This window comes from Biomphalaria glabrata, chromosome 10 (genome assembly GCF_947242115.1).
Source record: "Biomphalaria glabrata chromosome 10, xgBioGlab47.1, whole genome shotgun sequence".
NCBI lineage: Eukaryota > Metazoa > Mollusca > Gastropoda > Planorbidae > Biomphalaria > Biomphalaria glabrata.
Window position 1 is genome coordinate 18,129,808 of NC_074720.1, and position 17,767 is coordinate 18,147,574.

Here is a 17,767-nt window from a genome sequence, read left to right on the forward strand (position 1 = left end):
ATGCTGCTAACTTGTATGATATCTTAATCTGAGCTATTCACGTTTAATCACAATCTAATAAAAGCATTAGATATGAGCCACGGGGGAAATGGGGGGGGGGAATTGAAACCCCAATCCATGACATAAAATACGTCAGACATCGACCTTTTTTTTTTTTACCAGTCGCTGGGATCCTCGATCTCGTAAAGCAAGGGGAATGACCATTCCATTCACCAAGGAAAGAAAACGAGTCACCAAATAAACGAGAAAGGGGATTAGACTTGGGGCCATAGTCAAAGACCAAAGCCAAAGTACAGTTTTATTATTCTGTTAATAAACAATGTTCACGACCTTCTACGAAATATAAGTGAAATAAACTCTATCGCGTGTGAGAGTCTGTGAGCCTGGGACTCTGGTATCCCAACAGAACTGTGAGAGTCTGTGAGCCTGGGACTCTGGTATCCCAACAGAACTGTGAGAGTCTGTGAGCCTGGGACTCTGGTATCCCAACAGAACTGTGAGAGTCTGTGAGCCTGGGACTCTGGTATCCCAACAGAACTGTGAGAGTCTGTGAGCCTGGGACTCTGGTATCCCAACAGAACTGTGAGAGTCTGTGAGCCTGGGACTGTGGTATCCCAACAGAACTGTGAGAGTCTGTGAGCCTGGGACTGTGGTATCCCAACAGAACTGTGACAGTCTGTGAGCCTGGGACTCTGGTATCCCAACAGAACTGTGAGAGTCTGTGAGCCTGGGACTCTGGTATCCCAACAGAACTGTGAGAGTCTGTGAGCCTGGGACTCTGGTATCCCAACAGAACTGTGAGAGTCTGTGAGCCTGGGACTCTGGTATCCCAACAGAACTGTGAGAGTCTGTGAGCCTGGGACTGTGGTATCCCAACAGAACTGTGAGAGTCTGTGAGCCTGGGACTCTGGTATCCCAACAGAACTGTGAGAGTCTGTGAGCCTGGGACTCTGGTATCCCAACAGAACTGTGAGAGTCTGTGAGCCTGGGACTCTGGTATCCCAACAGAACTGTGAGAGTCTGTGAGCCTGGGACTCTGGTATCCCAACAGAACTGTGAGAGTCTGTGAGCCTGGGACTGTGGTATCCCAACAGAACTGTGAGAGTCTGTGAGCCTGGGACTCTGGTATCCCAACAGAACTGTTAGAGTCTGTGAGCCTGGGACTCTGGTATCCCAACAGAACTGTGAGAGTCTGTGAGCCTGGGACTCCCAACAGAACATACCTGCTCTACCAACATGGATGTGACAACATAATAACAGGCAGACTGGGACACATCTGAGCATCGTGTCATTAGTTCCTCCATCGAGCCAGCTATGTTTCGCACCCTTTGCCGTTGTCAATTACCTCGAATTTCCTAATGCTTTCATAACTTCTAGTCATGGTAACTGTATTGTAGTGCTCTGGTATTGCGAGCCCACGATTGGTTCTCTAATTGGCATACAAGACTAGATTAACACACGGATTGGCGTAGGCCGTAGATCTAGTGATCTACTCTTTTGAAGGTTCGTAATTCATTCGTAATGTATAAGAGAAATGCATATTTATATATTATACATTTGTGTTCAATATGTCTACGTTCTATAGACCTATACCAGTCTGTGTTTTAAAATTATTGCTTTTAACATATCAAGCTTATAAAAACACTAATATATATATATTTATTAATGTTTATTTATTTTTAACAAAGTTGAATGTTAAATTCATTAACCTACGTAGGAGACTGTGGAGTACAGGTTTCAGTAACAGCTTTGACTTCACTCACTTCACTAGCCTAATCCTTGTGCCAACAGAAGATCTAACGGAGCGTAACATTTGTCTGTCATGTCTAGAATCTAAAATTGTAATATATTTTAAGCTCTTACCAAACGAGTTTCCAAGAAAGAATTTTTTCAAACCATTTCTCTGATCATACTTTTGAAAATAAAAGATTCGTTCAATTAAAAAAACACTCATTTTATTTAGTAACGGATTTTAAAATGTGCAATTCTCTATAAACTGTGTACATTTCTCAAAGTGATACTTTTGTGAGACCATTGCGAAATTGTTCGGTCAAAACGTTGCAAGCTTGGGAGCAAGTGTGACACTTTAGTTTTGTCCACATTTTGTGCGAAGGAAAACTAATAATAAGCTGTAGATTTAATTACAAGACATCGAAGACAATACTTTACTTTAGGACACATTTTCGCTCAAGAGAATTTCAAATGACCTAAAATAACACAACAACAATTTAGATTAAAACAAGACTTCAAAAGGTAAGAAAAAACCTATACATTTATATTTGCTTTTATATGTATGAGAACGAAGAAAAAAAAAACAAGTTGAGAATAAAAAATCAAAGATCTTGAAGTCATTGATCTAGGGCTATCGGACACCTCTACACCCTTAGGAGGAGATAAAAAAAAAAGAGCACAAAACCTTACAAAGGAGGACCCCCCCCCCCCAAAAAAAAAAGGCTAAACTGTAAAAACTAGGAGCACAGTGTATGGGTATTTAAATAAATCAAAAAGGCTATAAAACTACTTAGTGGAACTATAAGTATAACTTTAAGCATCGGCTCAAGGGCGGGTAATGCTCTTTAACAATTCTTCAAATTGTACTTTGTGAGATTAATGCCCCTCGCAGAGTCAGTGTCCATGGCATTGACTATTTCTCTCTTGTGTCCATTGCATATTGAGTCATTATTGACTATTTCTCTCTTGTGTCCACATTTATACCAATATACCTCAATACTATAAGATTTATTTTCCGTTCTCGCTATCAAAAAAAATTAATTAATCGTCATTATTTAATTAGATAATTGTTGTTTTTTAAAACTGATTCATGTTTTGCTATGAACAATGAAACATTGCGCAAAGTTTCAACTATAGACTTATATAGACATTAATAAATATAGACTGAAAAAAGGAAATAACTTCATGTAACTTAAAAACATGTACATCTATTGTTGTCGGATTTCCGAATTCTGAAAAGTTGCATGATCTTCAGTCTTAGAGATTAAACAAAACTATACTGCTCATAAATGCTGTATAATAAAGTACACAAAATTGCAAGTCACAGATTTTCGTTTCATAAAACTCTTTTATCGGCCAGTCTATATTTATTTATGTCTATGGTTTCAACTTGATCTGAGAATTAGAAATGACAGAAATAACGGGTTCAAGACTTGCACTAAAAAGACAGTCACAGACAGAGTGATTTGGGAATAAGTTGAGGATTTAGCTGATATCAGTTTTGCAATAACAGATCTGAGGATCTCTCAATAAAAGATTTCTTTTGAACTGCCTAAAATATGCAAACACTTAGGTTCAAGAAAGTAGGTGGCTGTCAACGAGAAGTCCTCCTTCTGCTATTTTTAAGTTAGTTTGTACTTTAAACAAGAAGATATGAAGAATGACATTCAAAGATGGAGAGGGATAGATGAATGGAGAGGGATAGATGAATGGAGAGGGATAGATGAATGGATACACTGCGTTCCAAGCGATACCAGTTAAACAACAACAGGGAAAGTCGGACGTTTTCACACTTAATGCCATGGCCCCCGGACACAATCTCAAAAAAGAGGACATCCCCTCCTTTTACCGGACTTCTAAAAATCCTACCTCAATATCTTCAACGTTTTTGTATAAAAGTCGAAAAGACAGTCCTGGAACTAATGACAATACGTATGAATAGTTCTAGTCACTTCTAGTTTGTCAAAGTAATGACAATACGTATGAATAGTTCTAGTCACTTCTAGTTTGTCAAAGTAATGACCGTATGAATAGTTCTAGTCACTTCTAGTTTGTCAAAGTAATGACAATACGTATGAATAGTTCTAGTCACTTCTAGTTTGTCAAAGTAATGACAATACGTATGAATAGTTCTAGTCACTTCTAGTTTGTCAAAGTAATGACAATACGTATGAATAGTTCTAGTCACTTCTAGTTTGTCAAAGTAATGACAATACGTATGAATAGTTCTAGTCACTTCTAGTTTGTCAAAGTAATGACAATACGTATGAATAGTTCTAGTCACTTCTAGTTTGTCAAAGTAATGACAATACGTATGAATAGTTCTAGTCACTTCTAGTTTGTCAAAGTAATGACAATACGTATGAATAGTTCTAGTCACTTCTAGTTTGTCAAAGTAATGACAATACGTATGAATAGTTCTAGTCACTTCTAGTTTGTCAAAGTAATGACAATACGTATGAATAGTTCTAGTCACTTCTAGTTTGTCAAACTAATGACAATACGTATGAATAGTTCTAGTCACTTCTAGTTTGTCAAAGTAATGACAATACGTATGAATAGTTCTAGTCACTTCTAGTTTGTCAAAGTAATGACAATACGTATGAATAGTTCTAGTCACTTCTAGTTTGTCAAAGTAATGACAATACGTATGAATAGTTCTAGTCACTTCTAGTTTGTCAAAGTAATGACAATACGTATGAATAGTTCTAGTCACTTCTAGTTTGTCAAAGTAATGACAATACGTATGAATAGTTCTAGTCACTTCTAGTTTGTCAAAGTAATGACAATACGTATGAATAGTTCTAGTCACTTCTAGTTTGTCAAACTAATGACAATACGTATGAATAGTTCTAGTCACTTCTAGTTTGTCAAAGTAATGACAATACGTATGAATAGTTCTAGTCACTTCTAGTTTGTCAAAGTAATGACCGTATGAATAGTTCTAGTCACTTCTAGTTTGTCAAAGTAATGACAATACGTATGAATAGTTCTAGTCACTTCTAGTTTGTCAAAGTAATGACAATACGTATGAATAGTTCTAGTCACTTCTAGTTTGTCAAAGTAATGACAATACGTATGAATAGTTCTAGTCACTTCTAGTTTGTCAAAGTAATGACAATACGTATGAATAGTTCTAGTCACTTCTAGTTTGTCAAAGTAATGACAATACGTATGAATAGTTCTAGTCACTTCTAGTTTGTCAAAGTAATGACCGTATGAATAGTTCTAGTCACTTCTAGTTTGTCAAAGTAATGACAATACGTATGAATAGTTCTAGTCACTTCTAGTTTGTCAAAGTAATGACAATACGTATGAATAGTTCTAGTCACTTCTAGTTTGTCAAAGTAATGACAATACGTATGAATAGTTCTAGTCACTTCTAGTTTGTCAAAGTAATGACAATACGTATGAATAGTTCTAGTCACTTCTAGTTTGTCAAAGTAATGACAATACGTATGAATAGTTCTAGTCACTTCTAGTTTGTCAAAGTAATGACAATACGTATGAATAGTTCTAGTCACTTCTAGTTTGTCAAAGTAATGACAATACGTATGAATAGTTCTAGTCACTTCTAGTTTGTCAAAGTAATGACAATACGTATGAATAGTTCTAGTCACTTCTAGTTTGTCAAAGTAATGACAATACGTATGAATAGTTCTAGTCACTTCTAGTTTGTCAAACTAATGACAATACGTATGAATAGTTCTAGTCACTTCTAGTTTGTCAAAGTAATGACAATACGTATGAATAGTTCTAGTCACTTCTAGTTTGTCAAAGTAATGACAATACGTATGAATAGTTCTAGTCACTTCTAGTTTGTCAAAGTAATGACAATACGTATGAATAGTTCTAGTCACTTCTAGTTTGTCAAAGTAATGACAATACGTATGAATAGTTCTAGTCACTTCTAGTTTGTCAAAGTAATGACAATACGTATGAATAGTTCTAGTCACTTCTAGTTTGTCAAAGTAATGACCAGGTCTCTGAATCATAACCACCGACATTGTTGTACTGTCGTACTAGTAACCACGCCTCTGTCAAATGATTCTCTGCTGACACTTAGACTACCGCTACTTCTGGTACTAAATACTCATACTTAACGTTATTGCTTTAGGTTTTGAAAAGCATTTTAAAATTATCTGTTCTACAGAAATGATCTTCTCCAAGCAAGTAGGGCTACATCGTCATCTACAAATGTGTGTTCGCGCCCTTTCTTCCTTAAGGGTAAGTTTTCTGGGGCTTTTAAGTGGCGTACACTTTGGTTATTCGTGTCTAGGAAACAGGTTTAAGTGGCTGGGTTTTTCAGAGAATATGACCTTTCTTTCATTTTTGTAAAATTAAATTGCTGTTTAGAAAGGGTAGAAAACCTTAGGGTCATAAGTTCAAATTTCGATTTTAAAAAAGATACTTTGTATTTAATAGCTTTAAAGTGCATCCGTCTGTAATGTTTAAATAGCTTATTAATTGTTGTATATGACTTTTGTATGGGAAAGTAAACTCAATCCTAGTTCTGGCTTCAGACGAGACCGCTTCAGACAATCTCAAATACTGTAGACCCTTGAAAAGTGAAAAAAATAGTAAAACGAAGTAAAGGTGCTCCTTTCAGACCCTGCAGCCTATAGATGCAGAAGATGTAAAGCTCGCCTATTTCTATTGACGGCGGTGTCATGTGGCCAGCACAACGACTAACCATATCAAGTATATACCTATGTAAAGATGCCCATTTGAGTTTGGGTGGACTCAGAGACATCCTAAAAATTTTATCCTTCGATTGGAAAGCCAATCGCTTTACCACTAAGCCAACACGGCCCTCTACCTGAGAGGACCACCTTAATGATGGTACCAGGTGACATTTATTACATCTTTCTCGTCACCTGGATCCATAGTAATATTTACTTTGTAAATCAATAATTATTGATCTTGTCCCTATTCTAGTCTTACAAATATAAATACATTTCTAGCAATCGTTCAAGAGTTTAAGGTATATCTCAAAAGATTTTGTAATTCCTTTTTTTTCTGATTTGTAGCTATACATTTCGTTATTTTAATTGCTTACATAATTATGTCAAATGAATGGCTTACTTTCAGTTGCTTACATAATTATTGGCAGTCCTGTATTTGAAATCCATATACTATTAGGTCAGGTAAAAGCCTCTATTTGTGTTTCTAAACAGTTTGGTCAATGGAACATTTCTTGTATCTATTTGGCGTATGGTAATGATCAGACACGCCTGTATTGCTTGGCACACTTATAGAATCGTTTGATAAAGTCACGTGACTTATGAATTCATTCCACCTTATAGACGTCTCACGATCACACATAATCTAGGCTATTATGTCTGTGACGTTTAGGTTTAATCAATGATCGCGTCTGACTGTCTCGTCTTCAACAAATCAAGGAAACATGTTGAAAGAGAAAAAAAATATCGCAATAATTTAATTGTAGGAGTCCAAACATAAGAAATAATATACGTATCCATTTACTTATCATACCAACTCCTTTAAGAGAAATAGTTGGCGATGTTTTTACCTAACAAGGCTTTTTTTTATCAAATCCTTGAATGCACCTGATGAGAATTTGATAAAAAAAATATTTACGAAAAAAAAAAGACTCTTTTGGCCCTTCCCTCTTTAAGATATATGAAATATGTTGAAAATTGACTTTTAAAAAAAATTATGTTTTCTTTTACTGTATAAATATTGTTATAAACCTGGTGGTGGCACAGAGAGGGGTAGTGGTGTGTGTGTAGACAGCCGACGCAAATCGCCCCAGGCCAGCGCTAGACGAGCGGTCAACCGTGACGAGTTACGTCGGTCAGCCGAGACGAGTGTAAACACGACGGTTCGGGAAGGATCGACGTCGTGAACAGAGCTCTGGAGCGTCACGAGAGTTGTAGTTCTGTCCGGTTCGAGAAGGCCAGTAGGGACCCTATATAAGAGAGGAGGTGTCGCAGTCAAGACGGTCGAGAAAAGGGGCTCAATACAGCAAGGTTCAGAAAGGAGGTTCACGACAGGAGTGCAGAACACGGTCGACTACAGCTCAGCTCAACGGTGTGGTACTGTAAGGAGCATTACGACGGTTCAGTGCGGAGTACTTTCATGTACAGTTGAGATGACTGGCGTCTTGATCTTGGTCTGCGATCGAGTCCGACACAACGAGCCTAGTGTGTGAAGTCAGTCCTGAACTGTTGAACCCAGTGCAAGCCCGGAACGAGACGGAGAGGCCAGTGCAAGAGTTGATACTGCGGAACGGTGTTATCGGAGAGATATTTGTACAGTGTACGTGTTGCCAATTGTACAGTATTGGCTGTTATTTATTCAACTATTAAAGTGTTACGTTACTTTGGAGCCCTGAGTTGTCAAGTTCTTTAAGTTGGTGGTGTATGGTGCAGTTTGCAGAGAGCCTGGATAGTGAGATTCGTAATAATATGTTCAGATAACAGTTCTCTCCTTCAAAATGTTCAGATGTCATTTCTCTTCTACAGTATAAAGATCTTCAGATTACGCTCACCAAAACACCCACTCGCACATCAGGTGACGATCATTTGAAATTTGGGGCTCATATTTCTGACCACATGCTTGAAGTTGACTGGACTGCTGAACATGGATGGGATATCCCACAAATCAAACCTGTCAGCCCCCTACACATACACCCAGCAGCCAAAGTTCTGCACTATGCTTCTGAGGTTTGTATAGTCTTTGTAATACGTAAGTAGTAGACAGAAATCTGTTGGCTTCGTTGTGGCATAGAAATATCATTGCCGTTAGACAAATGTACAAATATTAGGGATTTCCTACTATCAGAGTAATCTCCTCTTTCTTTACAATTAGATTTTTAAAATCTAAATTGAATTTCAATGTTGCCAACTTAATCTAAAAAAAAAAGAGCGACAAACGGAAGAGTTTAGAAAATGTGATTCTGTGATGCTAAACAAGTAAAAACAAAAAAAAAACATAGTTTATCAACACGTCCTTTAGTCTATACACCGGATACACCAAAACGCTAGCTATTTATAGTTTTTCATTCGTTGATGAAAATATCTAATTGATAAAAAAAAAAACTCCAATTTCTTCAAACTTTTGACATAAATATGTCAGAAATTAACTTACACTTACATTTATTCACAATTTCAGATTTTTGAGGGCTTGAAGGCCTATAGATGTGTTGATGGCAAGGTCAGGTTGTTTCGACCCAGAGAGCACCTAAGACGTATGTCTGCTACAGCTGAACGTGCTTGCTTACCAGTACGATCTAGTCATGTTTTTGTTTTTCGTCCAAAGAACTTTTTTTCTGGCTAAAGGATGAACTAGAACACTGTTATTTTATTGATAATACTCCATTATTTACTACAATACATGATTTAAAAACAAATAAAATAAATAATCTAATTGAAAATACGTTTCACCAGTTTAATGTGTAAAACTTTAGCAGCTGGATATAAAGGACCACAATATATAACATTCCAGGTTAATAATAAATCGCTAATAAACCTATAACGATACTAGTCAATGAAATCTGTACTCCAGTTATCACAAGAAAAGGTATGTCCCATTACTCCTAAATAACTAGAATCATTCATACTCCCCCTTCCTCCATGTCGTAGAAAATCAAAAACAATCAGTCCACATAAAGTACATACTGTTCCATGGGCGTAGCCAGGGGTTTTGAATTTTAAAAAGCAACAGCTCCAGAGATTTTTTAGTTTAAAACCCCCAACAGATGATTTTGACAATGATTTTGACACTAAAACTTCCTTTTCGATATAAAATCTAAAGAAAACTACAGTCACCTAATTCCAAGAGCGTATTCAAGAGAGGTTACACATTTCTACTAGTGGCGGGGCTCCGTTAATAAAGTGCAGTGAATAGTTATCTGCCGAAATTGAAAAAGACTAAATGTGGCTCAACAAAGATGGCTAAGATAGATTTTAGGAGTCAGTTATAGAGATCGGGTCTAAATCAAGGAAATCCTATGCCGAACTGGGAGTCAACCCCTTAGTAAGATTGTGACAGAGAGTCGCATGAGGTTTGCGGGACATGTTCTCCGACAAAATAAATTACGAATAATAAGAGTTGCGATGACGTCCTAGTACAACTTGGCGCCACACATTCATGGAGGTCCTCAGAGCAGGTGGGAAGAGGCTTCAGACATTACCAGTGACAGATTTCTGTGGAATCAGCTTGACGGCAAATGCGCCAAACGGAGCGGGAGGGTCTAAGTCAGTAAGAATAGCACCTTAGGTTTTTGAAATAAAACTTTTTAATAGCAGAATAATGCACTGTAGATACCTCAGAATATGCATTTTGTTGGCTTTCAATACCAGAAATAGTGGTATGACCGAAAAGTCATAACAGTCAAAATAAACTTTTCACTGTGTGGCCAATTAGCTAGTCATTTTTTCCCCAGACATACACATAAACAAAGTCAAACTTCTAGGAAAATCGTTAGAGCCGTTTTCGAAATACCGTTCCAACACCCACCTTTTACACACAAAGAGTGTGCAAGCTAATAAAAACATTACATTCAGTCTTAACATTCATGCTACTGACCATACATGTTATGACCATACATGTTATGACCATTTATCCTACTGACCATACATGCTACTGACCATACATGTTATGACCATATATCTTACTGACCATACATCCTAATGATCATGCATGCTACTGACCATACATCTTACTGACCATACATCCTACTGACCATAGATGTTAGTGACCATTCATGTTATGACCATACATCTTAGTGACCATATATTCTACTGACCATACATCCTACTGACCATACATGTTATGACCATTCGTGCTACTGACCATACATCCTATTGACCATACATCTTAGTGCCCATACATCCTACTGACCATACATCTTACTGACCTTACACCCTACTGACCATACATGCTACTGACCATACATCTTAGAGACCATACATCCTACTGACCATACATCCTACTGACAGTGGGCATCGAACGATTCATTGATGTATTAAAAGCCTATACTGAAATAGATGAAAACTATCATGAAGCTTTAAATCTCGTTTAACAGTTTTGTTTTGTTTTTCTCTTGAAGGCTTTTGACCAGAGTGAGTTTTTAAAATGTATCCAAAAATTAATCAGCGTTGATCAGGAGTGGGTTCCAGATAGCAAAAACCAATCCCTCTATGTGAGGCCAACACTGATTGGAACAGAGGTAACTTGAACTTGCTTGACAAGTATTAAACAGTAGTATTTCAACAAATTACACATTTGACTAATGCCACTCTGCCTTAACGTTAACAAACCACCTCAACGGCATATATCTAACAGATGGACATTTTTTGTTTAGTTGATAGTTTGTAAACAGTTCAAACTTCCGCTTTCAAAACGTTGCTGTTTAGTCTCAATGGGTCCTGGTTCATGCATTCTGGACTGTCGTCTCCATGGTCCCGGGTTCAAACTGCAGTCCCTTGCCGTCCTGCTCAAGGTTTAAGCCCAGAAGGAACATGTGAAACAAAGTGGCCAGACTTTCAAAAAGTTGAGGCTATTTAAAATTATCATTGATATAGAGGTTTTGTAACTGTGCGGTGACATGATAATGATGATAATAATGAAAACATGTTCTTATTAATCTAAAGTTAATATCAACTCTGTCTGTCTGTCAAATTAGTTAAATAATTACTTACTTTACTTAATCCTGTGCTCTCCCAGGGGAGCATTGGGCCGCAACCACACCTCTCCACCGAACTCGGTTCTGAGCAGCTTTCTTCATCTGCTCCCATGTCATTCCAGTACCCTCAGCTTCACTGATGACTTACCTCTTCCAGGTTTTCTTTGGTCTGCCCACTTTCCTCTTTCCTTGTGGGTTCCACTCAAGTGCCTGCCTTTCAACATTGGTAGCTGGTTTTCGCAGGGTGTATCCTATCCAGCTCCATTTTCGTTTTGTGATAAATAGTTAAATAATTACTGGTTATTAATTATTGTGTTTCATACGAACAAGGGAAATTAATCCTTCAGTATTCACAGATAAGGCTAAATATATAGGGTTTTATCCCTTTAGATAATTGAACACGTTATTTCTTCCAAACCCATTCTCGGATCAAATTTAAGCAAGTATTTATTGTACCTAACAAAATAATGAATCAATTAAAAAATTAACCAATTAGTAAATTAATTATTGATAATTTTTTTTTTGGTTATCGAATATTACATTGTTGATGGATATAGTTGTGCGGAGTTTTTTACCTTAGATATTTTTTTTCTAAATTATTTTTTTCATATTTAGCTTGTTGTTATTTATCCTAATAAGCCAACTTTAGGTGTCTCCGCTTCCAACAAGGCCAAACTTTTTGTTATCACAACTCCAGTTGGCTCATACTTTGCTGGTGGTTTGAAACCATTCAGTCTTTTGGCTGACCCAAAGTACGTCAGAGCCTGGACAGGTGGTTGCGGTGGTTACAAGATGGGAAGGTAATATGTCAAGCATTTTGGCAGTAGTAAAATTTTTAACAAATATTTTGTAAATAGTTTTAAAATGTGTTATGATTTTTTTATGGTAATTATAAACACTATAACATTATAAGGATAGAGACTTAAATTTTTACGTTTTATAATAACATTTTACGTAGTGGTCAATACAAATATACAGGAACATTTTCAAATGACATATCCTTTAGAGTCCATTGGAGATCTTATACATGGCGGTAAACTATAAATTACTAGCTTTTGAGTGTATCCGGTGTAAAAAAAAAAAAATAAATGAAATATTTCTTTTTATATAATTCTCAATATGGGGAAGCATTAGACTCCAACTCAATGACCTACAACTAATTTAAAATCAAACGAGCAACTAAAAATCGGGCAATACAGGAGATTCGATAAAAGATCAACTGCATCACGCATTGGGATATTGCTAAAATTATAGCCCAATGCTCTTGATGGAGTTGGCAACAGTGAAGTTCTTGACATTGTTTAGTTTATCGTGAAAAATCTCCGACATACCAAATGGAATACTTCATCGTCAGTCTTTTGTTTCCTGTGTTCTGTTTGCTTGCAGCAACTATGCTCCAACTGTTGCTGTTCAGAAGAATGCCTTGGAGAAATATGGCTGCCAGCAGGTGTTGTGGTTGTTCGGGGATGATCATCAGATGACTGAAATTGGAACCATGAACCTTTTTATTTACTGGGTCAATGAACAAGGAGGTTAGATGTGTTTGTTTTTTGTTTGTTTTTCCTTGCAAACTTATCCTCTGGAGCTTTACTGCAACATTTCCAATAGTTCTTCAATGAACTAAGACCTACGTTAACCATTGATACACCTAGTGGAGGATTAACGGAGATTTTCATAGATGGCGGAAAAACTAAAAATGGCTGTTTGTTGTTGGTGTATCCGCTGTACAGAAATAAAGTTTGTCAGACCTCTATGGGGCAGACGATGGAAAGGTCATGTGTTTCTGTGGCCCACGGTTAAGGATGGTTTCATGTGGCCAGCACAACGACCAACCACCCTTACTTGTCCCCAACTAATGTCTGGTACCCATTAGAGCTGGGTGGACTTAGAGGCGACCTAAAGTTTCGGAATTAAAATCACAGTCTTCATCAGGATTCGAACCCGGAACCTCCGGTTTGGGAAACCATGCACTTTACCGCTCCTTTGGAGTGTCTAAGGGCCAGTTTTATTGCTCTGACGGGGATGGATTAGAGCCTCAACAACCACGTGACTATTCACAAACCGTTCCTCAAGGAGCCGTTTTATTGTGGACATCCGCACGACTGTGGTGCAGAGAAGGAATGGGGGGAGGGGGGAGGCAGGTTCCTGGTGTGCTTGGCCTCGCCTCTAACCCGAGCGTCTAGAGATACAATCCAACGGTTATAGGGATTTAAAAAATTGGATCTACTTGGATCTCTTCCAGACAGAGCAATTGCTCAGACATGCCGATAGGCCTAAAGAGTCTTGAACACAACAATAAGGACAATCACCGAGAAATAAATGGACTAAATAGTTTGTTTGTTTGCAATTAAAATGTAAATTTTTCTTTTGCCAGAGAAAGAGCTTCTGACACCAAGTCTCGAGTCTGGACTTATCCTTCCAGGCATCACTCGCAAATCTGTCTTGGAACTCTCCCGCCAATGGGTAAATAAAATAAAAGCATTTTCAAAAGTCATGTTGTTTTGGTGATCTTGTTTTTTTGTTTTGTTTTGTTCTTCTAATATTTATGCACCAGACCAACACTTATGTGTACAATTAAAATCTTCACCTTCACTTGTCCCTTATCCTGTTGAACAGTTGGGGCAACACCCATGATCTCTCGAGCGTCTTTCTCCATTCCTTTTGTCTTTGCCTTGAATAGAATCTCTTTCAATGACAGGTCTGACTGTGCAAATCTGGCTAGCATTTAAAACATGCATCCCTTTTAAGACCTGTTTGCTATTGAATCAAAATCATAGTCCAAGATAAAATGTAAAATAAAAAAACAACATTGTTATATGTTGGCTACAAGTACAAAATAATACAAATATAGTCACTGATTTTTTTTTTCGATAGTTTTTAAAAAAATACAATAGTCAACTTTAAACTCTATTTAACAATAAGACAACATTATGACTACAATATTTCAAGTTCTATTTTAATAGCGCTTCTAATGACATTTTTTATTCTACTCAAACTTATTTCATTGTTTAAGTTTATAACAAAGTTATAGTAACGATATAAAAATGTTATAGCTTAGAATTAGATATATGATTTTTGATATTTAAAAAAAAAATAACTCTAGATCTAGACACGCTTCTCAGATAAATTTTTTTTCTTTCAGAAAGAGTTTTATGTCACCGAAGGAAATATTACAATGAAAACTTTCATTAAGGCTTGGAACGACGGACGTGTAAGTTGTTTCTACAGTGAAAATAACTTGACTGTAAATATTGGCATCGCAAATAAGACAAAGATCATTGTTGCCAACTAAACAATAAACTAATTACTTTGTGATACACGTGGAAAAAACACATTTGTTTCTTAAAGTAAAAAAAAAAGTACATGCCACAGACCTATATATATATTATATCTAGCCTGGAAAAACAAACAAATTCTTATCCGCGATTGATCAACTTATAGACCGGTATATAAAGGTTGTTATGTACGTAACTCGTTTTTTTTAAAGCTGTAATGGAAGTCGCCCCAAATCTAGGAAAATCGATCTTTTCAGTCTTAGAAAATTAATTATCTTTAATTTTCAAAGTTTAGAAATAATGCAATACCATTTACTCGGATTTTAATTAGAATGGTCTATTAATTACAGAACATATATTCACGCAAATACATGGAATGAAGCCATTTCCTGCTGGTTTCCATTAAGATAACGTTTTGAAAATCCTAGATCAAAGTAATTCACGATTTTAGTCATCGTATGTACATTTAAATAGATTGATTACCTAGACATCTTTTTAGATTATGTATCTAAAAATTGCAAAATAATAATTGTCAGACGAGAGTGCTCTGTTTTCGATATTCAATTAGATCTAGATCTAAACATTAAATTATGTTATATAGGCTTCTTATAACCTACAAAACAACGCCTTATTTCAGCTTTTTTTTTATTAAAAGATCTCCATGTCCAGTCTAGATATAATATACATGTATATAGGTCTGTGATACATGCTTTCTAAAACATGTCATTTATAACTACTTCCGTTTTCTGTACACCAGATACACCAAAAAGCTAGCTATTTCTAAACTTGCTACAATAATTACACACTCCTTTTATAGACTAGTGATTTCATGAATACACACACACACACACACTATATATATATATATATATGTTGCTTGATTCAATCACTGATAATGAAAGCCTAAAAGAAAGACTTTTGTTTTGTAATTTTAATAGATAATGGAAGTGTTTGGTTCCGGTACTGCGTCCATTGTTCTACCAGTCCAAGAAATTTGTTACCTCGATCAGAAGTTCAATATACCAACAGACACAGACACTAGTCTGACTCAGAGGCTATTTAACGAGATTACAAGCATCCATGTAAGAAATAGAGACTGTAGGCCGGAAGCAATTTTTTAAACTATTTCGGCCAGTTGCCATCCAGGCCTATAAACTTAGCATCCTACGTTTCACGTTGTGAAAATCCTTCTCTACTTTCTGTTCCTCATTGGATATTCATTTCCTACTTTCTTTCCTGATATGATAATCCTTCTCTACATTCTGTTTCTAGTATTATACTCATTACCTTCTTTCTGTTTCTAATATAATAATAATTTCCAACTTTCTTTCCTGGTTTGATAATCCTTCTCTACTTTCTCTTTCTCATATGATAATCATTTTCTTCTTTCTCTTTCTGAAGCGCTTTGTTTCTGTTTCTCCTACACATTTTTATTGTCATATTTTAGCTTGTCTGTTATTTCTAACACTACTTGTGTTTTTAATTCTCTCCCTTTCGTGGAACACAAATAGTACAAGTCAAAGTGCACTTCAGCGTGGTGGTGCCTGTGAATGGGGCTTAAGTGTAGCAGTAGTAGGTGGGCGATAGAACATTTAGATTACAGACGCGTGCTTCTGAATTTGGCGCAAAATTAAAAATGTTTTTCGTTGACCTCCCCAAAAACAAAAAATTATTAACTTAAAACGCGTGTTTTGAAGTTTTATAAATCTCTAGCCAAGCAAAATAAAAAAAAAATAAAAAAAAAAACGTATATAAGGGAGTATGTCAATACACCCCCCCCCCTCCTTTTTTTTTTGCCATTTTTTTTTTACACTTTTTAAAAACAGATTGAATAGTCACTATTTGCACGACTTCCAGACGGTGACAAAAAAATTCTATTTATCACTGAGTCCCCAAAGGCCTGGGGCAGTTACCCCACTCTTCACCCCTAAGGCCGCCTCTGACTCTAATACTGTCTCTATCACAAAATCAATGACTCTAAGACTCCCATTCACAATATTAGTCCGGCAAAAGGAGAAGGTATCCTCATTTTTGGAGCCATGTCCTTTGTCCTGCAGACTTTGGCGTAAATTGTTCAAATGTCCGTCTTTCACTGTGCCCTAACCATAACTTTTAAGACAGTGTCAATATCTATAACTCTAGGATCTATTTCTTCACAATCTTATTCTCTCTGCAGTACTATAGCAAGCCGCACCATTGGATGGAAACACTAGATCCTGAGGAGGAAGAAAAGACTGCTGGATGTGGGTAAAGATTTCTCTTGCCGACTATTTGTAGACAAGAGCGGCAACATGTGGTTGATGCTAACAATAAATACATTATGACATATTTTTGTTACTTTCCTTTGAGTTTCAAAGGTTTTTTTTACAAGGGGGTTTTAAGATAACAATGGATTTGAAACACGGTTTAACTTAACTAACGATACCAACGTTGATTCCACCAGAATGTGGTAAATAATTACGGAGATAAAGAGTTAATGTAAGGCACACATGCAGACGATAATGAGAGTATGAGAGTACATGCTGATCATTTTACTTTACGATATTGACTGACATATATACCTAACAATTAGAAATGATATCAATATGCCAGTTACTATTATTTTAAGATTTCCACTGAAGTCATTGAACTAAATAAAATGACAAAGATAATGTACAGCTCATTGTTGGGTGCGCGGATTGGTGAAATGTCTTTAAACTGAGGACTTCAATTTTCCATTGCATTTTAAATATTGATTTAGAAAGCCTACTAAAAAGAAGGAATCAAATGTAATTATGTCTAAAGAGTAGATTTAAATCACCCACAAAGTTATAGATCTTAAAGAGGCCAATCAATTACTAATGAGAACATACAATTCATTAAAGATATATGTATATGTGTACATTAGATTTTTTTTAAATTATGTGAAATAAAACATGTTTGTAACAGATTTGTGTTTGTGTGTGTGTGTGTGTGAGAGAGAGAGAGAGAGAGAGAGAGAGAGACAGCAGACGTGAAAAATTAGCAGAAGGATATTGAAAAAAAAAGAGAATGGTGTAAGTAAGCGGCTTTTCATTCATTTTTGTCTTCTAGAAGTCTGTTTTTGGGATATGTTTTGGTCTTTCGATAA

At 36.3% G+C, this 17,767-nt stretch overlaps 1 protein-coding gene across 2 annotated transcripts; it reads left to right on the top strand.

Moving 5' to 3' along the window:
• The first annotated feature begins 1,941 nt into the window (after window positions 1–1,941).
• Window positions 1,942–17,585, top strand: LOC106059303 (branched-chain-amino-acid aminotransferase, cytosolic-like). Of its 2 annotated transcripts, XM_056043873.1 has the most exons (11): window positions 1,947–2,253; window positions 5,885–5,958; window positions 8,220–8,420; window positions 8,869–8,979; window positions 10,808–10,927; window positions 12,023–12,183; window positions 12,770–12,915; window positions 13,758–13,846; window positions 14,526–14,594; window positions 15,597–15,740; window positions 16,835–17,585. In XM_056043873.1, exons 2-11 carry the CDS (start codon window positions 5,887–5,889, stop codon window positions 16,907–16,909), a joined length of 1,188 nt encoding a protein of 395 aa, XP_055899848.1. In that variant the 5' UTR covers window positions 1,947–2,253; window positions 5,885–5,886; the 3' UTR covers window positions 16,910–17,585. The 2 variants fall into 2 exon arrangements, with proteins under 2 accessions (XP_055899849.1, XP_055899848.1); XM_056043874.1 differs by lacking the exon at window positions 15,597–15,740 and having other exon boundaries at window positions 1,942–2,253.
• Window positions 17,586–17,767: the final 182 nt, after the last annotated feature.